Below are 15,867 nucleotides of genomic sequence, written 5' to 3' on the forward strand. Positions count from 1 at the left end.
GCTCCCGGGGAGCGACGGCTTCTTCCGTCTCGGGCAGCGCATGGCTCAGGACGGCGGGGCCGCCGGGCCGGCCGCCTCCCGGGAGCTGCTGGCCGTGGGGCGCCGGGGAGGTGAGCGGGACCGGCCGTGGGAGCGGCGCTGCCCGCGCCTCCCTGCGCTCCTGGGAACCCATCGGGATGCGGGGGATGAGGCGGCGCTGGCCGGGGAGGCTTCTCGGGGGGCGCAGCTGCTAGCGCTATTTTTTATTAAGTCACATTTTATTATATCGCATTTACTACTAACAGCTTTACAGACGGAGAAATAATAATAATTCAGAGAAAATTAATAAAAAATAGAGACGGAGTGATTGACATTAAATTAGTGTCGGCAGCCATGGCAAAGTTTCTACTGGGAAACAAATGTTAAAGAGAAATAGAGTTTCTCGAGTTAATGAGAAATGACTGGTGGTTCTTGTGGTAGTCATGAGAATTAACTCGCTTAATTCTAAGGCAAAATTTCACTGGGATTTTATAAACCTTGAAGATATGCTTAGCCATCTCTGTGGCCTGCTTTCGTTTATCTCCATCACCATTGTATATGTAAGGGTAGGGATTTCTAAGCAGTGCAACTCATGTGCATTAACTGCTTCCTTGGTGTAACATGGTGCAGCAAGGTACTTTTCTGTGTAGTAGAGCAGGGGACAGCAAACTGACTTCACCCAACAGTATGGTTATCCTGTAAGATATTGTAGGTACAAATATGCAGATATTATAGGTACAAATACCTGTTGGTAATAGTTGTGGAGTAGACCTTTGACAAAGACTTAAAAAAAAAAATAGCGGACGTCTGTAAGAAATGACCTGCTAGGTCAGACCAGTGATCTCTCTAGCTCAGCAGTCTGATCATTGCAATAGAAAATACTAATTGTAGAAAGCAGATATCATAAGCATTTTCTGCTGCCTGCTTATCTTGTACTTCACAGTATCTATACCTGTTGGAGTCAAGATGTTAGAGTGATTCTTGCTTAGTTGTCTTGGTAACTTTTTGTGACCATGAATTTGTCTAGTTCCATTTTGAACCTGCTGATCTGCTTTCATAACCTCCCGATGTAGCAAGTTCTAGACGTTCGCTGCATAACAAAGTGCTTTCATAATCCATTCCAAACAAACGTCAAGAAACAATACTTGCAGGAAAGCAGCCTGGAATTCTTGGAGATAGAGATGGTTGAATCCTGATCTGTTTGTCATAGAAAGGTGAAAAAGTAGCAGTGAGAATGTGACATCCATCGTTGACATAGGTAAATATTCAAATACTTTTTTTGTTGATGTTTGTTTGCAGGACTGGAAGAAACATTGTTGATTAGTTCAAAATTGAGCAAGAAGAAGGCCACAACTTTACAGACAGTTAGAATGCCAAGGAGTAATAGTAAGTATAACTTTGCTACTGGAACACAGTCAAGTGTCATTTAATGTGTCTATTGGACATAACTTACTCCAGCCTTAGTGAATCTTCAGACATTTCCTGGTGTTTACAAAGAGAGAGGCTCCCGTGTTCTGTTTCTGTTGGTGTTAGGTCTTCCCCTGTGGTTGTTTGATTTATCTGTAGGAGGTGCAAATGCAACTTTTGCAAAAAATATAGATTTTTGTGATGCAGACCTTTATGGTTGTAAGTTTTAGGAACTTTGTTCTTGTATAAATACTCCTTGTCTGCATATAGTGAATTAACTGGATTGGAACTTAAATCTTTGTTTGGACATCTGCTTTCAAATCGATATAAGATACACAGATCGTTTTAACTTCATTTTTAACAAAGATGCTGTCAAAATTAACACAAATGATGTAACCTTTCATTCATAATAAATGCTTTCTTAATACACTCATTTTTTTTAAAACAAGTAATGTTCCTTTTTACTTAGTTGAGCTTAGTTCTCTTCAATGTAACGCTGCATATACGAGTGGTGTAGTAATTATGCTTCTTTGAAAATTGTGTATACTTATTTCTTCAAGATTTGTCTTTTTCATTAAAAATACCAAAGTTCTTTAGTCACATATTGCCTTCTTCCAGTATACTGAGAGTTGTTCCTTTCTATTGATCGAGACATTTATTTTCAGAGGTAATTTCTCGGTATTTCCTGCTATAAAAGAATTTTGGTTTAAATTTACATTTAAATTACATTACTTTCAAATTACTATACTTTTATTGGAGCTGAGATTTAAAACTGATAGAAGGACAAATCACTCTATAATATCAAGTTTTTCCTTGAATGCAAGTCTTTAGGAAGATGACAGTTTTTAGGAAGGTAGGTTATAGCTCTTGGATAGTTCTACTTCCTAGGGAGTGAAAACTAGAGATTAGATCATCTGCCATGCGTAGCGGAAAAGACTGTCTGAACAAATTCTGGAAGCAGATGAAGATACTGTCTTCCTTCATGGTAGGGGAATGTGTCTGATTCTCTTAATGACAGTGATTATCTTAAAATGCTTGGCAAGTCTCATCAAGTTGAGAGAGAGAGTTCTGCAGAACATTAGTGTTTTATTCAACCTAGAGCATGACCGTTTTCCAGTCATTCTAAGTTCAGAGTCCCATGTTGATACTGCATTCATTCCTTTTTTGTGGCAGCCTGACACCTATGACGTGTTCTGTAGCTATTTTTTTCCATCTTCTTTCAGTCTAAAGTCTATACTTTAAAAAGAAGGAAAGGCAAAACTTTATTTCCATTGGAGATAATACTGATGTTGAAATTTCTCGAGACATGTTTTAAAACCAATGGAATTTGTGAGCAAGTTTTCTTTAAGCTAGCCACAGTTCATTTTAAGAATCCAAATAGAATTGTTAAGTGATTTCTTACTGAACCACATGCTGACTAATAGATTCTATATCATTTTGCAGTGTATGTCTTAAGAAATTGAATATTGTAATAAATCTCTTCCTTCTAAATATGGCAGACAGTTGGAAATTACATTCGAAATGGAATCTGTTTCAATGTTCAGAAATCTGTATTAGTGCATAAATTAATGTGCCTGTGTATATATGTGTGTGTATATATGTGTATACACATTTTTATGTATATTAATTATATAATTATTTCTGTTGTAGTTTTGGACAGAGTGCAGAACTTTTTACCACAGATGGCACATGCAAATGATGAGCTAAGAAGAAAAATGCTAACAGCACCAGCTCATCAGTTTGATATTGAAAATCTGGACACTGCAACAGGAAATGTTGTAGAAATGGTAAGCGGGTACACTATTTTTGATCTTATAGAATAAATTGAGATGAGGTTAGAATAATTCTCTAACCTTAGGATTAACTAGTTTGATAGATAAGGCCAAGTCTTTACTGTTTTAGTCTGAAATATGTGAACTGAAAGCCTAACAACTGACTTTCAGATGTTCTTTTTAGGTATTTTAGGTTTGGCTGTAGGTCTTTGGTTAACAAAGTCATTAATATTTTTAGGGCTTGTGTTTGTCCATTTATTTGTATTCACATAATCATTCCCTTTGTCTTGGTAATGCTGCAGTCATGTCGTCGTCTCCCCCCAGCCCCGCCCGAGAAAATGAAAAAACACACTCTCTGTGCTATGTGTGTCTAATCAGATGGCTGGGAGATTGCCTGGCCTAGGCAAGTGCCTGCTGCTATGTAGCCTTGCAGGAAATAAGGCAGTCTGAGGTTGGTTTATGAGCTATCAGAACAACTTACTGTCCACAAAGGTGGACTCAAGAGTTGCTGCAGATTGTATCCGACCTGCATGCTGAAAGTTGTCCGGCACTGAGATTGATTGAAAGAATTCCAAACGGTGAGAAAACAAAGCTGATCATGAAAATTATTCTGATATGCTCAAATGGAATGAGTAACTTGGACAGAAAACACTTTCCATGTGATAGTGTCTGACAAGTATCTTGGTTTTGTAATAAATAGGACAATATATCAGGTAATTAATAGCATAAGGCTATTTGCACATCACCAAAGAAATTTACTGACATCTCATTTCCTGTACATTGCTTAGCAGCACGCAGGCAGTTTTTGAGATGAGGATCATCGATTGAAAAGAAATGTTTTTAGAGAGATACCAAAATCATGGTATGGATGATGGAAACTTTAGATGGAAATATATGATCGCTTTTGCTTCAAAAATGTCATAGTGGTCTAGATGACTTGCTCTTTTGCAATAGCTTTAATACCAAGACTAGTAGTAGATTATAAGATAAGATTTATATTAATAAATACCTACACACACATGTTTGTATATGTCCCATGATCCCTTAGGCATTAAGTGGCTTGATTTGAATTCTTCGCTGAAGAGTACAGCTTTGATGCCTCTGCTTATCAACCTAAATATTTGATTTAGATTATACGAGTTCAGCTATGTACTCATTTTTCTGATAATGATATAAAAATGGTCATTTGTTATGGGGCATAATAATTACATTTTACAAACACTGAATATGTGTTCATGATTAGTTTTTAATAATTCCACAAGAAGTCAAATGTCTTTCTAATCGTGGGTTTGGAGTTTTCTTATGGTGGTAGGGTTGTTTGTCTGTTTGCTTTATATTTTAATCAAATGAGAAGTGCTGTATTGAAATGTGTAATATATATTTTTTTCCTCCTTGCAGAATGTGGCTTTAGTTGAATTGAGTGGTTCTGATACAGATGAAGAGGTATCACTTTCAGACGATGACTCAGAATCTGAAGATGACTGTACAACTGATGAAGTGACAATAGATAATATTAAGTTCCCTAAACAAAAGGGAGAAAAGGGCAAAATAGAGATTTTGGACAGCAAAGTGAATGAGTAAATCCATTTGTATTTTACTTTTGAAAGAATCATGCTTTCTGGCTTTGAAGACTTGACCCTTAAACTGCCTTGTTTCCCAGTGTTTCCAATCTACAAGTAACATGCAAAATGCCGTAGTATATATGGTTGGGAATGCAGTATCCGCTTGGATGATTGTTTTCCTAATAGTTCTGAGACAAGCTGCATCTCTGAAGAATTGCTATCTTATTCCTCAAATGATATGGAAATGACCTTCACCAGGAAGTCCCACTAAGAAAGCAGCTGGAAATGGGGCTGGAACTTGTGCAGACGTCATGCTGCATGTCTAGTTAGGAGGTAGAACTCTTGGCCTCATGCCTTGCTGATGAAAAGTCTCTGCAGTGTGGCAGAAAGAGTTTTTTGGCTTAAAGGAGAGGGAAAAACTTTGTTTTCTATATTCATTGTCCTCTGAAGTGGTATGTACACATCTTCGATATTAAACATTATCTTGAAGTACACTTGAGGTATGTCTATATTGCAGTCAAGATGGTAAGCACTGTACACTAACATAGTGGCTGAGGTCATTTCATGGTAAGGTAGCATGGTAAAAACCATGGAACAAGAGAAAGGTCACCAAGCTCCCCTGGCTTTCTGGGCCTGCACTGAGCTTTGTATGGGTTGAGGTACACATCTATGCACAGATTGGTGCTAGTCCCTTAACTAGCTTTTAGCAGCAGTAGTTTTGGTAGCTGTAGTGTAGATAACTTTAGAATTTAATGGGTCAAGTCTAGCTGGTGTTGCAATTGCTCTAAACCTTACTCTTTATCTCCTGCTTTCTCTGCCTCTTGATTTCATTGATAGCTGTTCTTTCCAGAAGAATAAAAAGAACTGTGCTTACATTAGTTTAACACAATTGTGGAACCATAGCCGCTGAAAGTATGTGCCGTTCATACTTACCCCAGACTGTCATAAAACAATGACTTGGACTATTGTATTTTCCTTAGAGATCGTTTTGCATTTCAGAAGTATCTGTGATGCTGCTCAATATCATCATTTGTTTCTTAAAGGAACATTGTATTTTCTACACCATAATTTTTTTTTCTGTACTGTTGCTGAAATATTAAATTTCAAACTTTGTGACTTGAAAACTGCAATTAGTTACACAATTTATTTTGCATCTTACACATAAAACTGGAGTTTTCTTTAAACTTCTGTTTATGGGCTATTTGGGATAGATAAACAAGGATTCCTTTCACAATATGGATTCTTAAAACGGAAGGAGGCTATGGTTTACTGGGATTATCTGATTAAATCACAGAATATTTTAGAGAATGGGAAGCAAGGGGTGGGACTGCTTTTCTGATGGCAGTCCACACATCAGATGAAGCTTTAGGTGGGTGAAGCTTTGGGTGAAGCTTCTTCCTAAGAAGAGCAAGCAGGCTTAGTTTGTTAGACAGGGTGTCTATGGAAAGCTTGCATTGAAATTGGAGGAGGAAAAAAAAAGTTTGAAAGCCACTGTCTTAACCCAGTCTTTTTTAGAAGAGATTTTTTTGTCAGAGATTAGGAGGGAAAAAATGTAAGATATATGAATATGCACTCTCTGTAAAACAGTGATAACAGTCCATGTGCACAGACAGAAAACGTGATTTTAATCTGTTAATGTAACCACCTTTCAAATTGCAGGCAGATCACACATTATATATCAACAAAAAGATAGAAAATATTTTCAGTAATTTTAGCTTGATATGCATAGTTTAATACCAATGTTGAACTCTGTATGTACTATACAAAGATCATAGTAAGTGCACTTTCTTGCAGTTATTTACTTCTTATGGCACAAAGGTTTTCTGTACTGCTGAAGAATCACCAGAGCAGAATGTTTAATTGCTACTGTAAAACTTGAACCATTTTTTAGCAAAAATGGCATAATATACATAGTTCAACTTTGAGAGAAGCCTTGTGACTAGAGATTTAAAATGATCATGTAAATGTTATGTTCACACAAATATAAAAGGAGACATGTGAGAACACATTCTTCAGTTGTACTTTAAAAAAAAAAATAGCTCAAACACTTTTTTTCCTGCTTGTGCTAAAACCTGTTACTGTTGCTGGATACTTAAATAACTTGAGATTAATTGCCAAGTGCTTTCATCTTTCCTTGAGACTAAAATCTCTACTCGATTTATGTAAATTTATGCATGGATTGGGGAGACTCATTTTGATGGTTTTACCATGTTGGACAGCATACCCTGGGCATTGTATCAAGTGATTCATGGAGTCCTTAAGACTCATACCCAGTCAATTTACTTTCCAAGTGAGACAGTTACTTTAATATTCCACAGTGATAGCCTTGGTTCGAAGGTATTCATGAAGAGCTTCTTCACCTGTAAGAGCACAATATTAACCAGTTAGAACAGCAGCTATATGACAGAATGTTAACCCGTATTTAAAATATTGGCTCTTGCTGTGAACTTTTATGTCCTTAAGGAATAATGGCAAACTGATTAATTTGCCCTCCTGCTGAGATTTATAGAAATGGTTTGACAAGCAAAGGCCAAAGCCAACAAATGTGGAAAGAAAAAAAGCTAGAATTTAAAAAGGGAGCCACCTGTGTGGAATTAATCAGCAGCAGTTTCTAGATGGCTGTTGTGGTTCATAAAGGTTTTGGAAGAAGTTTGGTTTGCCTAGAAAATGTAGAATCTCTAGGTATGCATTCTGTGAACAGATTTTTTTTTTTTCTCTCTGATAATAATTTGGTTTCAGGAAGTGTTTGCTACCTGTTAGAAGTTCCAAAGGGAAAATCTATTACGTCACTATGAAAAAACTTTTCTTAACTCTCTTTGGTATGAAGCTTGATTTGTACAGACTTGTAAAGCCCCTTTGACAGACTGATCTTTTTTTTAATTGCTTTCTGAAAGAAGCAAGTTTTATGCAGTCTTGCTCTGGGCCCAGTGACGAATATTTATCACATTTTAAGTCATAATAAAGGAAATAATTTTCCATGTTCCAGCAACTTCAGGGGAGAGACCTAAGTTAGTGTTCTTGCTGAGGGAAACAAAAGGAGATTTTGGCCTGTAGCTTTTCTTGCTGGTAGCTTATACACAGCCCTGGACAAGCTGTAATGTGATCACTTCAATAAAAATTGGAAAGGAATATTCTGTGTGAGACTGAGGTACTTAGCAAATGTACAGGAAAGGATGAATGGGAGGTACCGAGGCAGGAACTCTGGAGGGATGGGAGCAGAGAAGAACTAGCTCATTGAAACTGGAGGCAGATAGAAGCCGACACATAGCTCAGATTTTACGAGTGCTATTTACAGGCAACCATTTTTTATTCTCTTGATTTGGACAATCAAGAGAAAAATGTGGGACAACTTACCTAAATCTTTTCCAAAGCCAGATTGTTTAAATCCACCAAAAGGTGCAGCAACATCCGTTTTGTTGTATGTGTTAATAAAAACTGTTCCAGCTTGTAGCTTTTCGCTTACATACAGAGCCTTGCTTATGTCTCTTGTGAAAACTCCTGAAGCTAAACCGTATTCCGTGGAATTTGCCCGTCTTAGAACTCCAGCAACATCCCTACAGGAGGAAAGAACTGATTTAACTAATTTAACTAGGTAAAATAAAAAAGGGTTAAAAGCACTGTAATTGTAATTCAAATTTGCTTATTTAAGAACACTTTAGCAAGTATTAATCTGCAATGCAAAATATAAAGACTACAGTTTTACAAAGCAATGTTTAAGACCTACATAGAGTTGCAGGGCTTTCTTTGCTCTCAACTCCAACAATAACCCTAAAGATCTTGCTGGGACTGTGCTAGGCCAGAGACTTCCCTATGTGGTCCAGACAAGAAACTACCTGCAGGAAACATTTCTTAGCACAGAACAGGTTCCCCTGGCTGCCTTGTTCCACAAGGACAACAAGAGTGCACCTAGGCAGTCTCTTTCTCTCATCCCTAACCCGAAAAGTCTTGTTAGGCCAGCGGTGGGTCAAAGACCAGCATACATGACCAAAACAAGAAATGCCTCAAGAACTATACTGGGGCACTGCACACCTCCCTGTGTGTGCCTCGTTCTGCATTGACAACAAGAGAACCTCTAGGCTTTCTCTGTCATTCAGCCCTAACCCTAGAAGTCTGTTTAGGCCAGCGGTGGGGCAGAGACCAGAATATATACCCAACACAAGAAATGTCCCACCAGACACTATATTGGGGCACAACACCTCACTCGGGCTGCCTCATTCCACATTGACAACAAGGGAACATCTAGGGTTTTTCTTTCTCTCAATCCTAACCCTAACAGTCTTGTCAGGTGGGTGGTGGGCAGGAGACCAGCACATGTGGCCTAGACAATTAACTCCTTACAGGAACAGAACAGGTTCCCCTGGCTGCTTCATTCCACAATGACAACAATGGCACCTCTAGGGTTTCTTGTTCTCTCAATTGTAACCCTAACCCTCTTTTTTTTTGTTGTTTTGGCAGTGGGCCAGAGATCACCATGTTTGGCTAGAGAAAAAACTACTAACAAGAACCATCTCTGAGCACAGAACATGTTGCCTGGCTGCCTCATTCCACAGTGACAGCAGCACCTATAGGCTTCATCTTTCTCTCAGCCCTAACCCTAATCATCAAAATGTTGCAAGGCCAATGGTGCTACCAAAACCAGCACGTGTGGCACAATGAATAAACTCCTCTAAGGAATCAGCTGTGGCCACCGCATACCCTCCATGGGCAGCCCCTTTCCACCGTGACAGCAATATTGCCTCTACACTTTATCTTTCTCTGAAGCCTTACCCTAACCCTAAGTGACTTGCCACACCGATCCTGTGCTGTAGACTCCCATACTTGACCCAGACAAGAAAGTGCTCTCAGGAACCACCTCTCACCTTTGACATTGAGAACTGTAAAAATAAATGTTGCATTTAGGCACACTGTCGTCATGCAACTGCAGTGAAATTTTGGGAATACAACAATGAAAAAATACTTGGAAAGTCAAGCCATGCAGCCAGGTATTATGAATCAGTTTGCTAATAATGGCCCCACTTTATAATTTAGTGTGATGCATCTTTTCACGCCATGTCTAGAGTGCTGTTTTTTCATGTATCTCATCTCCATATTGCTTCATAATCCATAATCCCTAATACATAATATTTAAAGAATAAAAAATGATATTGTCCTGTATTAAATATGAAGATTGTCTATGTGGTCAATTATTAACTAATTTTCAAACTGTAAAAAAAAATGAAATGTGGTGGAAATAGTTATATGATTTTTTTTTGGATTTTTCTTTAATATGTGTGTAAAATTGTTTGAAATGAAAGGCATTAAACTGTCAGCCCACAAATATATAGAGCAGTTTTCATTTGTGATAGTAGTCTGCCAGTGTTGTATATGTACAACAATGTTATGTAGTCCTCTGCAACAATGAGAAGAATAAGCAATTTCCTTGGAAAAATACATGGTTTGTAATTTGATCAGGGTATTGCAATCATCGTTATCAGCTGCAGTAGGTAAGACTCAATATTCAATGAAATATTTTTAAGGTGTGGCATTTAGGGTTGCATAGTATCCCCTACTGCACCTCTATAGCATTAATTTTGTGTTGACATGTATAAAGATACTCCAAAAAGTGTGTTTACTTAGAATCTAACTGGAAGAGAACCTAAGGGTTCATCTTGGTCTTACAAGATTTTACAAAATCATACTACTACAGAGGTTCTGATTATATTATTTTTACATTTTGAGAGAAAATGAGATAACAAAGTTTCTAATAGTAGCCAGAAGAGAACATACCCATTTTTAAATTTAGAAATTACCATCACGGGACCAAAGGACTCTTCCTGGGCAATATACATATGGTCTTCAACATCTGTGAATACTGTGGGTTCCATGAAGAAACCTAAACAGAAGATAGGGCATTATTTAATCAAGAACAAAAATGCTTCTCTATTTATGTTGTCCAGGTCATCTCTTTTCCATACTTAGGACTGAACCCAAGTCATAGGTCTGCTGAGACTTGAAATTGAAATATTAAGACTGATATGAATGAGTATGAATGGAAAGGCATGTGTGTGAGCATTATAGAAGCAGCAGAGCAAGAGTTAAAAAAATGGCCTGTCTTGATCATAGCAGTAACATGTGTTTTTCATATCATTCCCTGAGGGCTAGCAACCCACACCCAGGTGACTTCCCAATGGAAGGCCCTGGACTCAAGCAGTAAGTTGCCAACAAGCTTACAGGATCTCAACAGGGTTGCATACAGGACTGTAGCCATAAAGATCCGTATGTCCCAATCAAGGAAAAACAGGACTGTAGCCATAAAGATCCGTATGTCCCAATCAAGGAAAAACACGTGATGGGCAGCAACTCTGCCTGAAATTTATAGAGACTGAAGTAAGGAGAATACTGAGATAAAGGGCAACGCGTGACAGATGTTTTTTGGGATGAAAAACACCTGTCCAATATCTTGTTCACCATTGCTAATGAAGAGGAGTCCAGGAGTCACAGTGTGGACTTCATAGTTGGCATCCCTTGCTGTCCCTGTGTGGCCATAAGTGATTATGGTCAAATCTTTTCTACACCTACATCTGGGTGTGTGAGTGTATTATAGCATAAGTGGGTAAAAGTCAACATACTTTGAGGTCTTGTATATTTGCCTTCCCCTTCCATAAGATTTCTCATTAATTTTATCCCATTGATTTCATATGGCTACAAATTTTTCCTTTCATTTTCTTTGGGTATGCAATCATGCGTTGAAATGGTGCAAATGTTTCTCCTTCTTTACTGATACTGATACATTTCTCAAGGAAATATTTGCTCTTATACCTGCCCATCAAACTTATCACTCTTTACACAGGAAAAAAAAAAAAAAAAAAAAAGAATGCTTTTGATCAAAATTCCAGGTGCTGACTCTGCAAGCAAGATACCCCAAACAGCTTTAGTGTTTTGTTCAAATAATTGGCTACCACTATGCTTTTGGCTCTTGCTAGTTCAATCATGTTTTCCAGCGCCCCACAAGTAACAGCACTGGATTCTGAGTCAACTTTATATGCTATGCTCCAATTACACAACTGCTATTAAAATGGGAGTTGGAAGCCCTGTTTTCAAGTGTCCTCCTGCAACCACACAATACTGCTACTATTTAATTCAGTAGAGACAATCACATTTTATTTAAAGTTTAAGAATTCCAAACAGCTTTGGGAAGCATTTTACCTGGTCTATTTACTTGTCTTCCTCCATATACTAGAGTGGCACCTTCTTTTACTCCAGTTTCACAGTATTGCAGCAGCTTTTCCAAATGTGCTTTGTGATTTTGTGGACCATGATCTGTAGATCTATCAAGTGGGTCACCAATTTTCATCTTTTTTATTTCTTCCACCTATGGGGTAACCAATTAAAATGAGGTTACATAGTGTAGCAAATAAACAGCTGTAAGAGACCACTGTTTGTGGATGCTTCATCGTTTATGCTATTAAGTTTGGCCCAAAGAAAGAGTTGAATTTTTAGAAGGTGAAATACTCATTTGCCTTCTAAGTTGATGCTATGTAAAGTGTCTTATGCTTGATCCTCTCAATCACTGGTTACTTCTGAAAGTTTTTCATGTTGTTTTTCTGCATTCATTCTCTTCTGCTATTAAGGTAGACACGTGAAAGGTCATTTTTTACTGGTGGTGAATGAGTTATCACAATAACTTAGATGTATGAATTTTCCAATGGTACCATCGACTACTGGATTTTTAATAATGATAACTGTATGATTACAGCTATGTTTCAAATATACCATTTTTAAATCTTCAAGCCATCTTCATGCTGATGTTAAGTTCAGTGATTTTCTAAATATTGCTTTCCTAGTCAAATATGAATTATCACTGATGGTACAATATCTTCTGTCACTTATCTGTGCATTTCTGATGGAAATCTCTCTCTTCGGTGCCTCCTGTTCAACCTCGTAAGAGCTTCACAAGAAGCAGCATTCCCTATCATAATCAATCATGAGGATTTAAGCAACTATAAATAACAAGAAATGTGTGTACGTACAAAACAAGGGGATCTTTGTGCCATAGTGAAGTGTCTACTTAAACATTAGTCCTTAAATATCTTACCACTTTGCTAACAAATTCATCATGGATTGATTCTTCCACAAACAGCCTGCCAGCAGCAATGCAGTTTTCTCCTTTGTTGAAATATACTGCTCCCATACCCTGATCAGGAGAAAACAAAATCAAACAAAAAGAAATTAATATTCATACATATCCTTTTGTTCATTAGCCCCCTCATTAATTTCCCTTGAGATGCCCTCAGATATAATGCTTTATTTAAGCAGACATCATCAGTGCAAGAAGCAAACTAGTTGTATAACAGGCAAACACTCTTCCATGGAGACAAACAGCTCGGGATGAATGCATTTGCACTGCTCCTTCCATTTCCATCAGCCTTCCACAGAAACACTGGCTGCAGCACCACTGAGAAGAGGGCTGGCAGCAACGCCGATGGATATGAATCCGTGCTGCACTGCCCGCTGAGCAATGCTGCTTGTGCTGATAGCTGCATGCAACTGGGTCAGCGTTATGTCACTCTAATGTGCAGAGAGGCTCCTGTTTCAAGAATGTGGATTCAGTTGCTGTGCTGCTTGCTGCTTTGTATTTACCAAGACCTGATGCCTGTCACGGTTTTTTTCCTGGGGAGTAGGAAGTTGGGAATGAAAGGGCAGGATGACTAGGACAATTTAAACTTCTCTGCACTTCTTTTCTGACTGCTGCAAAGGTGTAGGGTTCTATCACTATTAGGTATGATTGAAATCACATGCCAGTGTTGACTATAAACACATTGCTTCAAAACCATTACAAGCCATCAATGTCACCTATATCTCAGGTAAACCTCTGCATCATTATCTTTTTTCTCCAGTTGAGAAAGTTGATGGCACCAAGAAGTGTGCTGATCTTTGCAAGTCAGCTTTTACTATTTTCCACATATACTTCACTGTGCAGTCACAGATACTCTCACATTCCCAAAAGAGAGTTTAATAGTGTGAAAAATGCTTAATAGCTTCCTCCTGGTAGCAGGAGCTGCTTATGCAAGAAATTCATGGCACTAGCACAGTGTGGGAGACCTTGTTTTGGTCTAACTGAGCAAACTGTATTCACTATCACTTTTTGAATCAGACCATATGAACAGGAAATAAACTCCTTAAATCTACTGCATTTCTTGTTCACATATTTTATTTATAATTTTTAAACAATTTTTAAACATTTCTAAACAACGGTTGGTTGGGAAGGTGAAGTTGATAGTGATGGTGAACTACAAGGCATGATATGTCAGTATGGAGTTTACTATGTTTTGGTTCACTTTTCAGGCTTTTATAATTGAAGCTTTTTTAGTATCAAAATTTGACAGAAATCATCTTTAATATATAAATTCATCTGGTAAAAATATTTCAACATATATATATATATATTTTGATTGTATTTCTTAATGTATATTTCTTGTAGTACAGATCCCTGGCTTTTTGTTGGAGCATTAAAGGTTTAATTGTGTTGGCATAAAGGAACATCCTGCAGAAAGGGAGTCTCTTTTTTTAAGAGATTGCATAACATTTTATGAAAGGGTCCCTGATACACTTTTTGGCAAGTAATAAAAATATTGCGATACTGTGAGAATGTATCATGAAAGTTTTGAACGTAATTTTTTCTTTGAAGTAAACTTACCATTTTTACAGCTCTATCAAGTTCACAGTCATTGAATATGATCAGTGGTGATTTACCACCAAGTTCAAGAGAAACTTTCTTCAGATTACTGGCTGCACTGGAAAAATTGCAAATAATTATGTAAAAAGCAGGCTTTAAATAGCTGAATACATTATTTCCCTTTAATCAAATCTAGTGAAAATGTATAGGATAAACCTCTCTCTATTTTCAAAAAAAGAGAATTTTAAGCAGAATTCTACATCACCGTAAATGACCATCCATAGCTACGTTTCTGTATTACTGTATTACTGCTACATGCAAGACAGAATTACTAAGACATCTTGGAAATTGACTCAGCAGTGCTTATTTATGAATCTTATGCTAAGAATACCTTTTCATGATCTTTTTACCAGTCAGTGTTGAACCAGTGAATCCAACTTTGCGAACATCTGGATGTTCAGACAAGTGCTGTCCCACTAAGCCACCTATAGCGATGAGGAAAAAAGCTTAACTGGGCAATACATGAGCAATTTTTCTTATCCCAGCAGCAGCACTCTAACACAGAGACAGCTAACTATGTGAACCAAGTACAATATCACATCCTTATTTATGCTTATGGCTTTATTTATATCAATATTAAAGACTCATACTAATTAACTTAAATCATGGGAATAGTTCCAGATTTCCCCGTCACTCTGGACTAAAGAACTTCCTCCCTGATAGTTCACTATAGGTGGAATAACCTAATTTGTAGCGAAGTCTGACCCACACAGTTACTTTGTCATCTTCTTTCATTAGGGGAAGAAAAGAAGAGAATAGGGTCATCAGGAAACACAGTGTGGACCATAACTCATTGACATTGATCAATAACCAGCTTGCTGTAGGTTTTCCCAGTCACATTTAAATACACTAATACTTCTAAGTGACGACAAGTTTAGGAAAAAAAGTGAAGTCTTGCAGTCCAAAAAGAGAAGTCTTAAAATCGAGAGGAACGTGTTTTTCCATAAATAAACTATTGAAGAATTTATTTAGAATTATGGCAGAATTCTGTGTCAGAGTGTTAATGCTATCCATGTGAACTTGGAGAGGGGGTAAGCCAAGCGATGTTACCACTAGCTACAGCCACGTGATCTACAGATTTTTCCAGGTCTGTTGTAGCAAGGTGTGAAATTGCTGCATAACATACATGCCAGCCTCCTGGGAATGAAGATAAGGCCATGCAGCATATACTTATGTATGCTGATCTGTAATGTTAAAACGCTAGTTCTCCAGTTTAAGTATGATTTAGTTCCAGAAAAATGATTAGTTGCATTTTTTTTTTTACCTGCACCAGGCAGAATATTTATAACACCCTTAGGAAATCCAGCTTTAGCTGAGAGTTCTGCAAACTTTAAGGACGTCAGCGGTGTGACCTAAGCAAAAACATTTATATTAGATCTTCTGTTTTAGTTAA

General features: G+C 37.6%; 2 protein-coding genes across 2 annotated transcripts in view; one reads left to right on the forward strand and one right to left on the reverse strand.

Annotated features, from left to right (window-relative positions):
* Nucleotides 1-4,939, forward strand: NOPCHAP1 (NOP protein chaperone 1). Its single transcript, XM_010212676.2, has 4 exons — nucleotides 1-110; nucleotides 1,318-1,404; nucleotides 3,076-3,212; nucleotides 4,596-4,939. The coding sequence occupies exons 1-4, from the start codon at nucleotides 41-43 to the stop codon at nucleotides 4,776-4,778; spliced, it is 477 nt and encodes a 158-aa protein (XP_010210978.2). The 5' UTR covers nucleotides 1-40; the 3' UTR covers nucleotides 4,779-4,939.
* A 1,422-nt stretch (nucleotides 4,940-6,361) lies between these two features.
* Nucleotides 6,362-15,867, reverse strand: part of ALDH1L2 (aldehyde dehydrogenase 1 family member L2) — a 30,330-nt gene continuing 20,824 nt past the window's right edge. The window contains exons 16-23 of the mRNA XM_088521614.1: nucleotides 15,739-15,826; nucleotides 14,806-14,899; nucleotides 14,436-14,532; nucleotides 12,834-12,932; nucleotides 11,945-12,110; nucleotides 10,526-10,631; nucleotides 8,114-8,313; nucleotides 6,362-7,119 (exon numbers count right to left, since the gene is read on the reverse strand). Coding sequence (XP_088377740.1) covers nucleotides 7,064-7,119; nucleotides 8,114-8,313; nucleotides 10,526-10,631; nucleotides 11,945-12,110; nucleotides 12,834-12,932; nucleotides 14,436-14,532; nucleotides 14,806-14,899; nucleotides 15,739-15,826 — 906 coding nt within the window. The 3' untranslated portion in view covers nucleotides 6,362-7,063. The remainder of the gene's footprint in view (nucleotides 7,120-8,113; nucleotides 8,314-10,525; nucleotides 10,632-11,944; nucleotides 12,111-12,833; nucleotides 12,933-14,435; nucleotides 14,533-14,805; nucleotides 14,900-15,738; nucleotides 15,827-15,867) is intronic.

The sequence above is a fragment of the Tinamus guttatus genome, unplaced genomic scaffold, assembly GCF_059628265.1.
Source record: "Tinamus guttatus ecotype Peru unplaced genomic scaffold, ASM5962826v1 Tinamus_guttatus_pri_ptg000125l, whole genome shotgun sequence".
NCBI lineage: Eukaryota > Metazoa > Chordata > Aves > Tinamiformes > Tinamidae > Tinamus > Tinamus guttatus.

What these genes read in the sequence shown, in the direction of transcription:
- NOPCHAP1 (XM_010212676.2), top strand. Translation starts at nt 41, where the DNA reads ATGGCTCAGGACGGCGGGGCCGCCGGGCCGGCCGCCTCCCGGGAGCTG. An exon ending in GGCCGTGGGGCGCCGGGGAG is followed by an intron (nt 111 to 1,317) that starts GTGAGCGGGACC and finishes GTTTGTTTGCAG; the next exon opens with GACTGGAAGAAACATTGTTG. An exon ending in TAGAATGCCAAGGAGTAATA is followed by an intron (nt 1,405 to 3,075) that starts GTAAGTATAACT and finishes TTTCTGTTGTAG; the next exon opens with TTTTGGACAGAGTGCAGAAC.